The 19,135-nt window shown below is 42.4% G+C and overlaps 1 protein-coding gene across 1 annotated transcript in view; it reads left to right on the top strand.

The window, feature by feature from the left end:
- Positions 1-13,851, top strand: part of LOC119648545 (gustatory receptor for sugar taste 64a-like) — a 51,577-nt gene extending 37,726 nt beyond the window's left edge. Inside the window, exons 8-9 of the mRNA XM_038050314.1 lie at positions 13,370-13,459; positions 13,649-13,851. Coding sequence (XP_037906242.1) covers positions 13,370-13,459; positions 13,649-13,738 — 180 coding nt within the window. The 3' untranslated portion in view covers positions 13,739-13,851. The remainder of the gene's footprint in view (positions 1-13,369; positions 13,460-13,648) is intronic.
- Positions 13,852-19,135: the final 5,284 nt, after the last annotated feature.

The raw sequence follows: 19,135 nt of genomic DNA, 5'->3' as shown, positions 1-19,135 counted from the left end.
TCTGTGGAGTCGGTGCGTGTGTTGTATCGGATAAACACTGCGTGACCGAGTTGTATGGTCGCCAGTGTATTCCAAGCGGAAGTACTGGCGATACGGGAAGCATGTTGATGGTTGGTGGATAATTCGACTCGCAAGTGTGTCGTTGATATTCTGATCGACGGGCAAACGGCTGGTAAATCCCAACTCTAGATCCAGCCTGGACTACGGACACTAGATAAGCCATTCTTTGAGGACGTCAGGGGAGAGATCTTTAGTTGCAGTTTGGGAGAGCTGCTATCCTTCGTGATAATACGGGCTAGTTCTAAATTTGTGAGCCGGTTGGACTCTGTCCCTTTTGCTCTTATCATAGCAGTCACGATTTTAGGAGCTTGTGGGATCAAAAGGGTATTCCATAGCGATAATTGGGTTCTTCGGAGCGGCCACTGATACTCACCTAACCAGAGCAGAGGCTTACGCCTAAACACCCCATGGATTCAGCTTGCCGTTAGATTATTGACAATTTTGGTCATCATAATCATCATCAGCGACGAAAAGACCGGTATCCGGTCTAGGCCTACCTTAATAAGGAACTCCAGAGATCCCGGTTTTGCGCCGAGGTTCGCCAATTCGATATATCCCTAAAAACTGTCTGGCGTCCTAGCCTACGCCATCGCTCCATCTTAGGCAGGATCTGCCTCGTCTTCTTTTTCTATCATAGATATTGCCCTTATAGACTTTCCGGGCTGGATCATCCTCATCCATACGGATTAAGTGACCTGCCCACCGTAATCTATTCAGTCGGATTTTATCCACAACCGGGCGGTCATGGTATCGCTCATAGATTTCGTCGTTATGTAGGTTACGGAATCGTCCATCCTCATGTAGGGGGCCGAAAATTCTTCGGAGGATTCTTCTCTCGATTTTGGTCATACGAAAGTAAATTTGTCCTTTGACTTTTGCTATCGAATGAAGAGCTTATGCCAGCTCTTCTTCAATTCCAACACTATACTACATTTTTTGTCGGGAGCTAAACTCACCAGTATAAAGTCTATCTCTATGCAAGATGTGCACATCTTTCCACCGCAATATGGTTCAAAATTGATGATTTATTAGGTCATAAACTTTTGCCCTCTGCAGTGGTTGTTTTTTCATTAGCTGGTCATTGATATTTTGAAGTTATATTGGCAGTTCCTACTGCGACCACACCGGTGTATCTACACTTTCTGGAAAGATTAAATGTTACTCTGCATTCGAATTACAATGGTTTCGACTTTTTGCATCATTCTTCATTCTTTTCCCAATTAGGACCGATGCGATATTGGTGTTTTATATGTACTTTAAAGGTTATCAATTCAATCAATCCTATCGTCTAACCCATCCATTCCTGGTAAGCATGAAAATGTACCAATTCTACTTTGGTTTCCTGCAAATGCCTAAAAGTGATTAGTCTCAATACCAAGAGATCATAATTTATCGAGCTCCGATATTTTCGGTAATACTACAGTGGATAACTCCTCTTCAAAGTGGCGGATAATTACATAGAAAAGACTCCTCGAATAATAACTTTATTTTCAGCCAGGCTAATACCAGGTCCCCTTATAACAGCTTTCCAGAAAGCATTCACTCAAATAACACATCCATAGTGAGCGAATCCCAGAATGCATGAAAGTTAGAAATTGCTTACTTTTCATCGTTCTGACACGACATATTGTAATTTGTCATCACATCCACTTTAGGCGTAAATTAATGACACGTTCAGGTGAAGACCAACAATTTATTCGCCAACTTATCTAACATTTCGAGCTTGTCAAGATTTACGATGGGGTGAATCAGTCATCCCTTCACATTTGATGTTGATAATATATGAATAGGCCGGACAGAAAAGCGTTCAGGGCAAGGCAATTAGGGTCCAAATATGTGAGTAATTAAGTCGTAGAGACAAGTGGTAGGACCTTTTTCAATAAGCTTCCAGGAGGAGGGATGAAAAGGCGATGCCTTTCGAACACCTTATGACATGAAAATTTCCCGCATGGACAACGATGACGGTATAGAAACTATGATGTGCGAGCTAATACTGGAAAATTTAATTAACTTCGGTCCTTTAGGTTCCTTGAAAGAGTGTCAGAATGTTTCTTTACTTTAAAACTAACACAAATGATTCTGCATGATTAAGCAGGAACAACAAAAATTCGTTTTTATTTGAAATGATGGGAGCTGACTTCGTCCAAGGATCAGGAAGGTTCTGCTGAGTTAATTGAGATGGCAATCTTTTAGGGTGAATCGCTGCCAGGAAGTTGACCTTTCACTCGGAAATTTAACTTTGATTCAGGGTTCATTAATCATTTTCGTAGATAAGCGGCGAATATTTTGAGAGTTTTATAACATTCTCGAGTTTATGTCTTTGCCCCGTGGAACTGAGTGTTTTTACGTAGAAAACAAGCATTCTTTTTAAATTTTGTGTAGCGTCTTAAAGTCCCTTTCAAGCTTTAGTTAGTTTGATTTATGTGTAGACAACGCCTAGTGATAGTCGTAGAGAGGTGAAATTTTTATATTTTGTTTTCCAGCGAAAGATTCGCTGCTTATACGCTTCCAAAAAGCGTTGCTATAGATGTTTCCTTATCTCTTAGTGTGGAGATACTTTGGTTGCTTGTTGCTATTTGCGTGATTGCGTGATCTATGTTTTTACATTCCGACAGTTTGTGCTCCCACTCATCTGGTTTGCGGACTTAAAAGTGATCAAAGGAAGCAAATTCGATAAGATTTTTTCATTTACAATGTACTATTGAAGAGGACAGGACATTTTTTCTAATTCTTAAGTGCCGCTTTTGATGGAGGAGTCAATTTCATAGGGTAACCAACCAACAATGCAATTGTTACCATTCCTTTAATTCATTTGTAATAGCATTACAAAACGACTGCTATTTCACTCGATAATGGCGTTCACGTGATTGAAATACCAGAGATGTGCCCGGCCTTAATAATATATTGTGGGGTATCTAATGTGCCGTTACTGTCGGCCGATATATACTACAATGGTGTGGAATCTTCAGCTTTACAGCAAATTCAAAACCGCCGATTCATGCATGGGATCTCCTAGCTTTATCGTACTAACCAGATTTTCTGCAAAGAGCCACAGTCACTGTTCCTTACTTTGGATCTGTGGATTTTACTTGAAGGGTGCTCTACTTGTCGTCAAAAGTGACTAAAAGAGTACAAATTGGTAGACCAGCAATCTCTAACTGTCGTATTCCTAGAGATCGGACTGATTTTTCGACTGCGACCTTGACACTTGTTCCGACTTCAGCGATACAGACTGGATATTTTAATTTTAAGCTAAGTGAGACAGGGGGACTGTAGGTAGCTCAATGACAATGGTGTGATATTTGTGGCTTCTAATTTGTAAATGGACTGTTCAAACGCAGAGTGAGTCAGCTGAAAGTTGGTTGGGGTTCAGTTGACCGGAAGCGTAACACATCTAATGAGGTCTACTATATCACGATGGAACGTGCGCTCCCTGTACAGAGATGGAGCTACCAAGCATCTAGCCGATACCCTGTCCCAATATAGGGCTGATGTAACAGCTTTCCAGGAGATGCGTTGGAGATGGACCGGTTTCCGGCAGAAGAGTCGCTACACCATATATTATAGCGGTCATCCAGAAAACCATGTGCTCGGAGTAGGTTTCTTAGTCAGCAGCCAAAAAATAAAACCTACTGTTATCGCCTTTGAAAACATAAGCGAATGGCTATGCACTCTGTTCTTGCGAGGCAAATTTAGAAACATAAGCTTCATTAACGTTCACGTCCCTACAGAGGAGACTGCAGAGTCGGAGAACGATACCTTCTACGAGGCAGTAGAACGAACCATCGAAGCCTGTCCCAGATATGATATCAAAATCATACTTGGGGATTTTAACAGCCAAGTAGAGACGGAGCCCGTATTCAGGCGATACATTGGCTCCCATAGCTTACATTTAAATACAAATGATAACGGACTGCGGATTATTCAATTAGCAGTGTCACACGAAATGGTTGTTGGAAGTACCTGGTTTGCGCGGAAAGCGTCTCCAGACGGGACCACTTTCAACCAAATTGACCACGCGTTGATCGAGCGCCGCCACCTCGCAGCCCTGATGAATGTTAGAAAATATAGGGGGGCCAATATAGACTCAGATCACAATCTCACTGGCATGGTGCTCCGAGCTCGAATAACAACACCACCTAGAATCTCCTCTGACAATCAGGTGTGAGTTAACACTGAAGCCATCCATAACACAGCCCTCCGTAACACCTATAAAAGGGAAATGCAATAACCGCAGTCAATAGAGATCCTGGAGATGACGCATTCAGAAATGATCTTCACAATCACCTGAAGAACGCTGTCATAAATATTTTCACAAATATGCTTTGCCCCAGCCGCAAAAAGAGTCGGAACGGCTGGTTTGACGATGAATTTAAGGTAGCAACGGAACGGAAGAATGCTGAATATAGAGTAATGTTGCATTTTCAAAGGACGCAGGAAGGTACGGTGACCGGAGAACTGGCTTCACAGACGGAAAAAGGAAGCCTGGGAGAACCAAGGGGTTTGTGAACTCGAAAAGTACACGGAGCAACCGCATCAGGCGCGCGAGCTTTACCAACAAGTCCGCAGGTTGAAGCCTTACACCCCTCGATACTCATCCTGCCGAGACAAAGAGGGAAATGTGATTTCCGACAGAATGGGCATATTGGAGCGATGGGGTGAGTACTTTGATGAACTACTGAACAACCAAAACATGAGTTGGAGGTCCTGCCAATTGAAGACGACGCACAAATATTACCACCACCTAGTATGCAAGAAAAAGTCCGTGTAATTCATCGGCTAAAAAATCATAAATCGCCAGGAGCCAATGGAATTACAACCGAATTGGTTAAATATGGAGGTGACCAATTACACCAAGTGGTTCATCAACTTATGCTCAAGGTGTGGGATAGCGAATCAACGCCTGACGACTGGCAACGAGACATTATCTGTCTCATACATAAAAAGGGAGATGTCACGCAGTGCAACAATTATAGAGGTATCACGTTGTTGAGTACCATCTATAAGATATTCTCTTCTATCTTGCTAGGCTGGATAGCACCATACGACCAGGACATCATTGGCCCATATCAGAGAGGCTTCACTCCACGCAAATCAGCAAGAGATCAGATTTTCCCTCTACGGCAAGCGATGGAAAAATTGTTGAAACATGGACATCAGTTGCACCATCTTTTCATCGACTTTAAAGTCGGCTATGATAGCGTAGCCACGATAAAATTTTACATGGCCATAAGACAATTCCGTATTCGGACGAAATTGATAAGACTGACTAGACTGACCCTGGCCAATGTGTAAGGCCAAATAAAAGCAGCAGAACCACTTTCAAGACGATTCGACATCAACAACGGTCTATGACAATGGGATGACCCATCATGCGTGATCATGACCCTACCCGAAAAGTCTATAAGGATAATATCTATGGTAGAAAAAGAAGACGAGGCAGATCCTGCCTGAGATGGAGCGATAGCGTAGGCCAGGACGCCAGACAGCTTTTAGGGATATGGAATTGGTGGGCCTCAGCGCAAAACCGGGATGTCTGGAGTTCCTTCTTAAGGCAGGCCCAGAGCAGATACCGGTTGTTGCGTCGTTGATAATAATGGTCATATCACGATTAACTCTACATTTATGAGTTATCTTTTGGATGAGTGAAATAAGGAACGGGCTGCAGCTCGCCCCGTTTGGAAACATCACTTAATGGTTGCGTATTGTACTTACTTGCATTGATGGAAAGTCACCATTTCAAACGGCGCACTGGAGAATATTGATGAACATAAGCCCCCATCAAAAGTACCCTTTTCAGTCTTTCAAGTTGTTGGCCACCTAGCAGAAAGGTACCATAAGATTTGATTGCAAAAACTTGGAAGCAGAACGATGGCTGTAAGAAACAGAAGGCTCCTATTGCTACTTTGAGGGGTGGCGACAGAGATGCGGCTGAACTCCGGTTTCTCGAAAAATTTCGGAAAGTCCAACGTAGCATATGCATTGATAGAAGTGAATTTATTCTTGGTTTGGGCAAATTATAATAACTTCGTTACTATATGCCAGTGGTGGTGAGTCTTTCGACGGCTTGAGCCATGGCGTTTACGGGCGATTACTCATCCACAATAGGGAGCAGCTTAAAATGTGGCGGCGGGGGTATGTTTTACCACGGTTCTCATTTTCAACTGTGTAAATTCCGGTGAACATCCACATTTTGACGATGAAATGGCTGGTGACTCGATACCGACTCCTGCTCGAAACAAAAGTGAAATAATCTCGACCAGCGATGGTTTAAGCCGGGCTCCTTCCAACTCCTGCAGTCTCTTTCTGCTGTCACTTCCACATCCTAGTAAGGGAGAAAGGGAAAGGGCGGCAGGATTTCAAAGTTGGAGAGGTATTTGCGTACCTATTGCCGTCTCAAGGAAATTAGTTAAAATTAGCTTGATCGAGAAAGTGTAGGTTTCTGATCTATATCTTCTTGCATTGACCACATCGAATTCCTTTAGTCTTTGCGGAGCAGTGTGTGGAATTCAAATCTACGCTTCACTTGCCTTTCATCGCTTTCGAGAATGGTTTTTACATCGTCAAAAGGGAGAATCTCTGAAATGGCCTACGCATGAGAGTCATTTCCAAGAAACTAGCAGCTGTTATCAAATCTACATGACGGTGTAAAATGTTACATACTGCGAAGGTTGACAAGGTTACATTCAGCCCCGACACTGTTCGGTTGAGGTTTTTTTGCTATCTTTTAAGGAGTACGTGAAGGAATTCAATGGACCTTAACATCTTTCTTCAAACACCCCGACTATGCTGATTGCATGTGTTTGCTCTGTCACTGAATTATGGAAATGGTTCCAGATTTGAAGCAAGTTGCAAGCAGACTCAGGCTGAACATAAACACTAATAACATGAAGGTGAACACAGTTCAATTAGTCACTGTGCTTTTCATGTTTGCATTACTGGGGAGAAAAGCCAAGGCGTTGATCAATATGTCTATCTTAATGCTACTGTTTTTAGGCAATGAACTTGACGTTACAGAAAAACAATCCGGAGATTCTGCTACCTCAATACCAACATTAAGTTGAGGTTGCTCTCGGAGGATTTTGAGGTTCAAAGTGGAGTCCGCGCGGGTTGCATTCTGTCATCGATTTTATTTCATCTTATTATCGGTGTCGTTCTTTATGCTGCCTTGTACGCCTTCTTGGAGAGATTTCGACGGAGCCGAAGTACATTATAGGGAATAACTAAAGTGGCAACAGGAGCGGTTGATGCGCCGTTTTCCATTAATGGGATAATGGTGACTATATAACATATGTACATATAGTAGCTTGTTAAGTTTATGACTGCACTCGATCGACTTAGGGGATAAAATTGGTTATTTTAAAACTTTGTCTATTGTCGCCGAACTCCCCATATTGTCATTATTCTCGCATGGAATATAATCATCATTGACGGCGCAACAACCGGTATCCGGTCTAGGAATGCCTTAATAAGGAACCACAGACATTCCGGTTTTGCGCCGAGGTCCACTAATTTGATATCCCTAAAAGCTGTCTGGCGTCCTGGCCTACGCCATCGCTCCATCTTAGGTAGGGTATGCTTCGTCTTCTTTTTATACCATAGACATTGCCTTATAGACTTCCGAGCTGGGTCATCCTCATCCATACGGATTAAGTGACTCGCCCACCGTAACCTATTGAGCCGGATTTTATCCACAACCTGACGGTCATGGTATCGCTCAGAGATTTCGTCATTGTGTAGGCTACGGAATCGTCCATCCTCATGTAGGGGACCAACAATTCTTCGGAGGATTCTTATCTCGAACGCGCCCAAGAGTTCGCAATTTTTCTTGCTAAAAACCCAAGTTTCCGAGGAATACATGAGGACTGGCGAGATCATAGTCTTGTACAGCAAGAGCTTTGACACTATGGTGAGACGTTTCGAGCGGAACAGTCTTTGTAAGCTGAAATAGGCTCTGTTGGCTGATAACAACCGTGCGCAGATTTCATCATCGTAGTTGTTATCGGTTGTGATTTTCGACCCTAGATAGGAGAAATTATCAACGGTCTCAAAGTTGTATTCTCCTATCCTTATTCTTCTTCGTGTTTGTGTTTGATCAGTGCGGTTTAATGTTGTTGGTTGATTCGTCTTCGGTGCTGACGTTACCACCATATATTTTGTCTTGCCTTCATTGATGTGCAGCCCAAGATCTCGCGCCTCCTACTCGATCTGGAAGGCAGTTTGTACGTCTCGGGTGATTCTTCCCATGATGTCGATATCGTCAGCATAGGCCAGTAGTTGGGTGGACTTAAAGAGGATCGTACCTCTTGCATTTACATCAGCATCACGGATCACTTTCTCCAGGGGCAGGTTAAAAAGAACGCATGATAGGGCATCCCTTTGTCGTAGACCGTTGTTGATGTCGAATGGTCTTGAGAGTGATCCTGCTGCTTTTATCTGGCCTCGCACATTGGTCAGGGTCAGCCTAGTCAGTCTTATTAATTTCGTCGGGATACCGAATTCTCTCATGCCGTGTACAGTTTTACCCTGGCTATGCTATCATAGGCGGCTTTAACGTCGATGAAGACCTTTTAATGTATGAGACAGATAATGCCTCGTTGCCAATCGACAAGCATTGATTCGCTGTTCCATACCTTGAGCACAAGTTGATAAACCACTTGGTGTAACTGGTCGCCTCCATATTTAACCAATTCGGCTGTAATTCCATCGCCTCCTGGCGACTTATGATTTTTTAGCCGACGAATTTTATGGACTCTTTCTCCTAAACTTGGTGGTGGCAGTGTTTGTCCGCCGTCTTCAATTGGCGGGACCTCCAACTCGCCGATGTTCTGGTTGTTCAGTAGCTCACCAAATTACTCAACCCATCGCTCCAATATGCCATTCTGTCGGAAATCAGATTTCCCTGTTTGTCTCGGCAGGATGAGCATCGAGGTGTATAAGGCTTCATCCTGCGGACTTGTTGGTAAAAACTTGCGCGCCTGGTGTGGTTGTTCCCTGTATTTTTCTAGTTCACAGATTTGTTACTTCTCCCAGGCTTCCCTTTTCCGTCTGTGAAGTCGGAGCACCATGCCAACGAGGTAGTGATCCGAGTCTATATTGGCCCCCCTATATGTTCTGACATTCATCAAGGCTGAGAGGTGGCGGCGTTCGATCAACACGTGGTCAATTTGGTTGAAAAGGGTCCCTTCTGGAGAGGCCCACGAATGTTTGTGGACCGCTTTCCGCGCAAGCTATTTACTTCCAACAACCATTTCGTGTGACATTGGTAATTGAATAAACCGCAGTCCGTTATCATTTGTATTTTGGTGGAAGCTATGGGAGCCAACGTATCGCCTTCCCTACTCCAAGTATGATTTTGATATCATATCTGGAACAGGCTTCGAGGGTTCGTTCTACTGCCTCGTAGAAAGTATCCTTCTCCGACCCTGCATTCTCCGCTCTAGGGGCGTGAACGTTAATAAGGCTTGTATTTCTAAACTAGCCTCGCAAGCGCAGAGTGCATAGCCGTTCGCTTATGTTTTCAAAGCCAATAACAGCAGGTTTCATTTTTTGGCTGACTAAGAAACCTACTCCGAGCACATGGTTTACTGGATGGCCACTATAATATATGGTGTAGCCCTTGGACTTATACTACCCTTTGACCACCATGGAATATGCTGACATATATAGAAGACTGCAATCCAGATATATTGTGTTTTTTTTTCGAAAAAATTGCCGGTCTATCTCCGGAATGTATCTTTGCTCTGTTGATGAAAAATATCTAAAAAATTACTGTGTAACACATAATCAATTTTTCCATCGCTGCTAGGTGGGGTGAAACAAAGATCATCTTAAAGTACACTTTTTGGATCCTGTAATCCATTGGAGGTGTGCAAGGTGGTCTTTCCGTATTGTTTAGCCGTCCGGTTTTTTAAGGTTTTCTGTGAAACAAAACCTTATTAAAATTGATTCAATTTCATCTCGTCTATCTGTCTGTTTGTCCCACCTTATTTACCTTAAAGTGAGGTGGGACCCACTTTCGGAAACTACCCAACCCAAAGTCCTAAAAAAATTCATGGCCATGCGCTTATATAAAAAATAGGCCTCAAAACATATCCCATTCCGATATCTGCCCAAATAAATTTAATATTAGTACATATATCACCAACCAAGTCGACCGGAAAACCCACCGTGTTTACCAGCATTGAGGACAGTATCGCGCACAATACAGCAAAAGTTTCGTGGAATCTGGCTATTACTATCAAAGTTGTAGCAGTTCAAAGTTGCTGCATCTTAAGCCATTCTGATAAGATGCTGCCGTCATAATTAAAGAGAATAATTGAAATCCGAGTGAAATGTTAAAGCCCCATATATGAAAAAGCTACTTCCCCCCAACCCTTTTGCCCTTTACTGCTTAAGGTTTTATTTTCAACAAAACCTTATTAAAATCGGTTTACTGTCTGTCTGTCAGTCACACGCATTTTTCTCGGAAGCGGTTGACAGCAAAGTGGTGGCAAAGTGGCAACTCTGGACTCCATACATGCAGTGAATTATATCGGCCTATGAGGAACCTTAGAGGGGGGGGGCTCATATATGCAAAAGAGGGGTGTCAGTTTTTTCCACCGAACATAGTCATGTCGGGTATCAGATGAAAGGTATCATCTAGTACTTTCCAACTCAGGTAGTTTTGAAGTCGATTGCGAATCTGGGAAGTGAGGGGTTATAAAGGGGTCACTTAAATTAAGGAGCCATTCTCAGAAACTACCCACCACATAATGCTCCGAAATACCCCATACCTACATCTGTTAAAATCTGCGAACCTCCCTTAAGTTCATCCTAGACCCGCAAAATTGCATTAATGTAGGCTTTAATATAGAGCTGCCTTCTGGGAAGTTTGGTAGAAATCCTACTATTATTAACAAGGTTAAAGTAGGTCTAAATTGCCTCTTTTGCTTCAGACTGGTACTCCCTAAGAGACAAACTGTCAGTACCACATCGAATTGAATATCGGATACGTTAAAAGTATACACATTACGAACTATGTATAAATGAAGCCACTGTGTACCCGAATATTATTACATGGAAGATGAACAAAACCTTTCTTTCCTCAAGCACCGACCTTCTGATTTCCAACTTGTTTGTTCCTACTTTAGGTGAACTCCCTCACATTTGCTAATAATGTTGAACTCCTAGTGTGAAGCGTATGTGATTAACCATAATCGATAGAGTACTTTGGAGAGCAAATTATTAGTGTAAATGGCTGTTGAAAAATGGTACGCAATTGAATTTTAAATTATTAGGCAAGTGCAACTGCCATGCATTCAGAATTTTCCACATAGGGAATCACAAGACCTTTCATTCCCGAAGCTTCAGGAATTTTTTGTTAAGGGTTTTAGTGAAAAAATCGAATCGCAAATCAGTGAACACGTTTTTTCCGCCCAAAGTTTTCACGAAGACGGCAAGAATGGAAGCGGTTATTTTATTAAACATTTTTTTCGAAAAATTGAATTACACATCTTATTCAATGTGAAATATGTTACAAAATCATATATGAACATATAATATAAAGATAAAAATACATCCGTTCTTGAATGAAACTATCTCTAGAAACTTTGAGCACTGTTTTTCCGGTACTGTAAATAATCTCTTTGAGGCTCGAATGCGGGTCCTGGCCCTATCTCTATTGATACCCTTTGCATTGTATAATAAATTGGTTTAGTTTGACTTCCGTGAAACCTGCAGTCAAGAGCTCCTGCGTTAGCACAATGTCGGGATACAACGTGTCAATTACACATATGCGCCATCGTTTGCGATTCTATGAAATATCCTTGAGCTCCCCTCAAGATTTCCTGACAAGGTCGCACTCTTTCCCTACTGTTCTGTGCCAAATGCTCTTAAGCCCATCCGTCGGCCATCTTGGGGGAGTGGATTCAATGGCATAAGCAGCAATGCCGCGTTAATGTGTGACCGAGTATGTGTTAGGCTTGTGCGCTGATCAAATTGATCGTTTGTAATAGTATCAGGCTAGCGAACCGCCATGATATGCAGATAGGTGTTGAGGAAAGCATGCATTTTTTAGTAACACAGTTGCACAGAACAGTTTCAACTTCATCTTAGTGTTCAGATAACTGCATTTCCAGATTTTAATCGAATCAGCGAAAGCGGAAAGGTTACTTTTGGAAGAAAATATAATATCGGTGACAAGATGCAATCCTGGCGAACTCCGTTTTCAACCTGAAATTACCCCGAGATTTTACTTTGGTACAGCACGTGAAATTTTCGCGTATGCCGCTCTGATAATAGCTATAAGTTTCTCCGGATTGACCCAAAAGGGAGGACCAACCTTTTGGCACCATCGAAAGCTTTCTCGAAACCTTTGAAAAGCAGCTGCAGTGTATATTTAAACTTCCCGCACTATACGTTGCGGTGTCCGTGAGAAACAATACGACAAGAGATTTGCGTCTGTTACCACTTGGCTTCCCAGAGTACTAAACACATTGCTGCAAGAGGGAGAGGAGTACTCTCCTGAGTCCCAGTAATTTATTTCACTTAGGTCCAAAATGCCGAATTTATATCGTTTATATAGAAACCAATCATAGTCCGTTTTCGATAGCCAAAGACCTGGCGCGAGGTTAGTCCCTGTTCGAGGCTTTGTTGATGTTTCGGTGGCAACAAAGTTACAGAACTCACAGGTTGCTAGCCCACACATTTCCTCCTTTTTAGTGGCCTCTTTCACCAACCAGGAAAGGCTTTGAGGGGTTAAACAGGAATGCTAAGGTACATGAAAAATGTTAGTATTCATCGAAGTCAATTAAAAATGTGATAGAAACGCATCGCCTGAACGAATTCAGTAAAGATTCGGTAAGCTCCAATCGCTTGAAGTCCCGGGCAAAACATAGGACTTACAATATTTGAGAAACAAGCTCACACCCTTCCAGGCCTCTCTAGACGCTATTTTATGTTGTAAATGTGATATGTCAAAAACTAGCAACTTCATCTCTTTAGTATGAAAATTCTATGGAAAAACATCCTTTTAAATTTACAGCACCTCAAAGGAAACAAAATCATCGGCTCAATAAAATAAATTTGAAATCCATGAAAGCGATGACCAAAAAGACTTTCCAATTTTCCACTTAAGTGATTTGCTTCAAAAATATCCCTCACTACGATAATGGTCGTAAAAGTGGTCGATTTATCACAAACTGATCCAATCCCCCTTTCAAAAGGTTGCACATTGCTTTTGTGAATTGAGCATTTTTTACACAAGACAACATTGAATCCTTTTTTCAACCACTTTATGATGTCAATACGAAATTGTAAATTATTGCAGATTGACCGTTTCTTATATCAAATACACACGGAGACGATAGCACTTTCGGCAATGGGTCTATTTCATTTCACCAGGAAGCTTTTCTTTTCGGTAAGTAGGTCGGAAGGGAAGGGCCAAGTTGTAAAGTTAGCGCAGAGTATATGGGGCTGGTACTAGTGGTTTACAGTATTTTTATGTTGCCGAGATTTCGTACATATGTGTCTGCGTGCTGCTGTTTACATATGAATCTACATAGAATTTAGGATAACATATGACCCTCCCATATATTTTTCTTTCCAGATGGTCGGGACGTTCATGACGATCGAGCTGGTGATAATTCAGTTTGATTTAACAAGTAGGGACCACGAATTACCGCCATTGTGTGAATGACTTTTTTTGCGGATCACTTTAGAGTTACTTTTCCATAAAATTTTTATGGAATATTGGTCAGTGAATTGGTTCCAGCAAATAGTCTTTGGAGGCACAATGAAAATCAGATATAAGGGAAGGCAATATATATTTATTGAGAAATATATTGGTTGCAAAATAATATAAATATGTGGCTGCATGAATTTGGTGTTGTTAATGTCACCCAATTCTAAGACAGTAAATATTAATTGCATATTAATACTTGCCCGTTGCAGTTGGACTACCTTTGTCCTGGAAGTGAGACGATAGTCAAGAAAAACGAAGGTCATACTTAGTTTTAAACATGTTCATAGTCCGCAGTCATATCTTCTACCTGATAACAGAATGATGACAAGTGCCTTGAAAACTCATAGAATCCATATCGCTTGCTATTGTAAAAATTGTTGAACGCATTCTAAAATATCATAATATGATGCCTGTGAATGGCCTGGGTCGACTTACGAGAGGACGTTTTCCTTACTTGTGACTGCTTTGGAAATCGCGGCCTTTCCTTCGGCTTGCCCTCTCGTTCCTCGTTCTTTCGTCTCATGCTTGTGATTCCCTTCACCACAAATTCCTAATTGATTTTTCAGCATTAATGTTTTTTAGAATATTTTTAAGAGCTTTCTGAGGTTGCCTTTCTGAATCTGTTAAGGGGTAATACCACCCTAGATATCTAAAATTTTTTGTGGTAGGGAAAAGTAAGGGAGTTTGAATATTGAATTACGTTATAATCAAAATAATGCGAAATAATGTAAAACCCCAAAATTCACAAGGACAACTGGGTGGAGTTCGAGGAGGAGGAACCCCAGGTGAACAGCTAACCATTCCTACTTTGCATAAATGGAGAGTTCCTACAGACACTGGAAAATGAGGACTACAAAGTATGGTTCGGGGTCAGGAACGACAAGGTAAAAATGTTTGCAGCCGACGGTGCCAGCGAGCTTTGTGTATCCGGATTTGAATTTCAGCGACCTAACCGTGATCAAACGGGAGCAGACAGGAGCAGAAAATGTATATAACTCATTGACTTATATGTACATGACCCATTAGCTCCACCAGAGGAACTACAATATCTGACGTTTACTATCGCAGCGAAGATAGATAACCTGTTGATTGACTTTGTTATTAACACAAACTTAATAGTGTGCATTAGGGGCCGAACACCAACCTTCCATCTTCCCAGCTCGGGGAATTATAACGGTCGGCGCTCGCAATGTTTTTAAAGTCTCGTGTCCTGTGGTGTGGCTTAGAACTGCCCAACCTCATCTCTCAATAGGGAGAACCACAACATCTGTTACAGGCACAAATACCGGCAGCCAAAGAACTACCTCCTGAAGAGGTACAACTCAGCCACAAAGACTGCTAGAAGGCGGGCTTGGCTCGATTAGGGCCAGACCAATGGAAGAATTAATGAATTTGGGAGGCTCAGTAAGATCTGACTAAGGAATGTAAGGCTTAACCTTTTCTTTTAAAAGAAGAAAGTTCTGGGATATTGAAGATGCTGGCGGAATTTACACCTTTAGTTTGAACTCCGTTTGGAGGTTATCGAACTCCCCTTGCGCAAGGTTATCGAATTTTCAATCACTGATTGGGCTGTGAGTTGTTGCATAAGAATAAACTCGCCTCGGATGGGGAGCGACTTCAATGATACAAACTATGGCCACGCTCCTCGGACATGGACATTCTGATCCCCAGTGAAGTGAAATGCACGCACTCTGGACAGTACTAGCGCCTTCTAGCGGCACTGTGCGATTGCACTTTGGAAAACCAACTGGTAGCAAGTGCGAATCTGCCGTCAACTTGTAACTGATGGCCACCGCAAGGCGCTATAGCCTAGGAGCCGGTTTCTAAGAGGATCTTCAACGCAAGATTCCAACCTAGGTTAAGGAGGATCACAGTCGTACAGTTGTACAGTGCTATGTACTAAGGGGGATTTCCGATATAATGGGGAAGGGTTCCTTCTTCGATCAATTAAAAACAGTCCAGGACTTTGTAACGGTGATAGTACGATTATGATGGGTAATTTGAATACCAAGGTGAGCTGTGACAACAAGTTGCTGAAGCATGTCATTTGCGTTAAGGATGTTCTCTCTCGGGTGCTTCGCAGGTCGCCAGCCACGTCCAAAGGAATATCATAAGGTCTGGCTAACTGCGGAATCGTAGAAGAGTAACGCTGAACAGGAGGAACTGATGGTTCTGCTGATCGCTGCGAGCGTTGGCGAGTGTGACGCGCGGAGTGTGCGCAATGATAAAAGGGAATTTCTTATTCCGCTGGTGAGGGAGCAACCTGCATGTGGTCGCAAATCTTTCGAATGACCCATAAAGGATGTTAACGATCGACTCCTTATCCCGTGGCCACTTAAGGCAGTATGGGGATACGGAATGTTCCTTCAAGCAGAGGAGACATAATATAGCCAATGCATTTAATGCATTCGAAAGGAATAAAGACGCTGGGCTTGACGGTCTCATGATCTGATCTGAGTCTGCAGATCAACTACTTCCACTCATATAGAAATTCTGTGCATCCATAAGTTTTCCGAGAGAGTGGAAAGGGGATTGTTTTCAGTATTTGAGTTTTCGACAGGTTGAACAGGGAGCGTATCTAATTTCTAAGAAACTAATAATAAGAATTTGAGGTGCAAGACGAAGTCTGCAAGGTTTGCATCCTTTCAGCGATATTAATTCTTCTTGTTATCGGTGATGTTCTTAATTTTGCCTTTCCGGAGATCATCAAATCTTTCCTCAAATACCACAGCTTCACTGATGACATTTATTTGCTCTCTCATCGGGTGGTGGACCTTGAGCTAATGGCTTTGATTTGTAAGAGAGGCAAATAGAGTATAACTGAAAATATACACCAACAAAATCTAGGTTCTCAATCTGTCGGGTCATCGTACTCTCCTAATCTGCATCAGTGGCCAGAGCAGCGAGTGTCTTGATCAATTTGTATATCTAGCACTGGATATTATCCCACCAGTTGTTGCCTTGTCTTAAATCTGGAAATGCAGTTATCTCAACAACAAGATCAATTGAGTGCTAGTGTTCTTTCTGTGTTGCTATATAGGAGTAGCACATAGGAAGTGAACCCACTATTACTCAAAAGCTCCAGGACCCCAGAATAGCTTCTTGAGCCGTACACGTCCGGCACCCATATGCAGTGTGAATGGGAGGCGGAAGTGACAGTGAATAGGTCACACGTTAAGAAGAGCGACAATTGTATTACTGCAATATAACCTACTCGCCCAAGATGGTCGGGCCGAACCGTTATACCCCACCAATGGGTAAGTGGCAACTTGGAAACGAGTCCATTAAATAAGTGATCACAATCTCCTCCGAAAAGAAACACGTTTCAACAGTATAAGACACGTTTCAAAAGTACTAATCAACACCTTTCGTTATTATGACTATACTTGACGAAAATAAAATATAAAAGCTCCTTTTGCATGTATGTTATCTAACATAGAAAGATGTGGGGTTGTGTTGATTGACAGTTCCAACTTTTTCGCCGCGTCAATAGAAAACTGCGATCCTGACAGACTCTCCATACCTGTAAATTACTCAAACAAACTACGCCATCGCATCACCTAGGAGGCAAAATACATGCCCTTTTGAGGAAAAGGTTTGGAAACATAGATTCGGGCAAATGTAACACTTGCACGGTTAGGGAAACTAACGAATACATAATCTTCGAGTTTAAGGATTATACCCGGGTTCGGGTTAAGTGTATATGGTATAATAAGTGTTTTAACCTTCAACAAATCTTTTTGAGTAGAGATCCTTGCATGATTGATGACCTTTTATATTTCTTTAAGAAGGTTAGAGTCAGATTATAATACATTTACTGTCAGTTTCTTCGAGGAACGACATTTCCTGCCATCCCCGTTCTTTTTCTTGCATTGATCTATCATTACCCCTCGGCGTTCTAATGGTTCGCAGTGGTTAGTAGAGTCGCGATCAGATACTTCTGATCCACACGGTGCCAGATACATTTAAACTACCGAGCAGTCTCTATATGTTCGTGCATCAAGTTGCTACCGGCTTTCTGGTCTGGCTGGGCTGGGGGTCTTCAGATGGAGGATGCCGACAACTTTTATTTCACTCGAAAAGAACTTATTATGCATCCTGGTCATCATCACCAACTACGATAACGACTAAAGAACACTAATATGTATCCTCGCGTGAATTAATTTTCATAATTCATAACCCTTAAACATGAATAACTAACACCTGTCCACGTGTCCAGTCTGTTCGGGCAGGTTTTGACACTTATGTTATCGGAAGTGTGCCGGCTAGTCAAAGAAAAATCAATCTTAATAAATTTGTGTTTGGTTCTTTTTGGCCATAAACGATAGTGTGTTGCTGGCAGCATAGGCTAAGTGGCTGCCCTCAGTCCTTTTGGTGTAGTTCGTGGGTAGTATCGGGTCTTGTTGGACTGTTAACCTACCGGGTCCCAGATGACCAACAAAAACACAGCAACGACGAGATATTGATGTGTAAATATTCATATGCTTCCTTTTCAGACTGCGCATGGACAGGTTCTTGCTCATCTCTGGTGGGTGGACCAAAAGGCTATAGGAAGGTTCCCATGAGTGAGTGGAAAATAAGAGGAGTTAAGTTGCGATGCAGGAGCTCGAAACCCCAATACCGGCGGCTTTAGGGAGTTAGCAAGTTGGTTCTCGGCCACCAATATTCCTTGACCGCAGTGCTTCGGTGGAGGATAAATTGGTCAAGGTTGTATCTAATGCTACAAGGGTTTTAGATTTGGAGAAAGAGATGTTGAAGCGATGCGCGAACTATCAAGAACATCAACAGCCAAAGCGAAAAATGATGGACTGGAAGGGGGTTGGGAGATTGTCGGCTGATCAAAAGAACTTCGATATCCATTGCATTTGTTCCAAAAAGACGACCGCGGGAGGCACGAACGACAAATCTACCATTTCAGGAAAAGCTCATAAATTCTTAGAGCTTGCTCAGTTGATCAGTTTAGAGCAAGAGTAGTTGACCTGAACGAATATATCAGGAACAAGCACAACGAGTTCATCTATTAAACGCATGGTGAGAGCCATTAGGATCCTAGGAGGAGTAGAGTTCCTAGGAAAAGCCAAAACCTGCTCAGATCTTCCTAGGTCCTAACCACATAGTGATCGAACAAGCGAAAGATTGTAGGAACAAGAGCGGGATCCTCAAGCGAATCCGCAAGCGCAAAGAGGAAAAGGGTATATTAGCAGTTCCGAAGAACGGAATTAAACGTTTGGGGGAATAGAACATGTGCCACAAGTGCGATCAGCGTAAACTGGGAAAGGAAGGAGAATGGTGAATGGGCTATGATCGTAAACGAAAATGGGAAAAGGAAACTGTTATCACTTACACAAATGG

This window comes from Hermetia illucens, chromosome 2 (genome assembly GCF_905115235.1).
Source record: "Hermetia illucens chromosome 2, iHerIll2.2.curated.20191125, whole genome shotgun sequence".
Lineage (NCBI taxonomy): Eukaryota > Metazoa > Arthropoda > Insecta > Diptera > Stratiomyidae > Hermetia > Hermetia illucens.
Note: the sequence above shows the minus strand (reverse complement) of the source record. Positions and strands in the feature narration are given on the sequence as shown.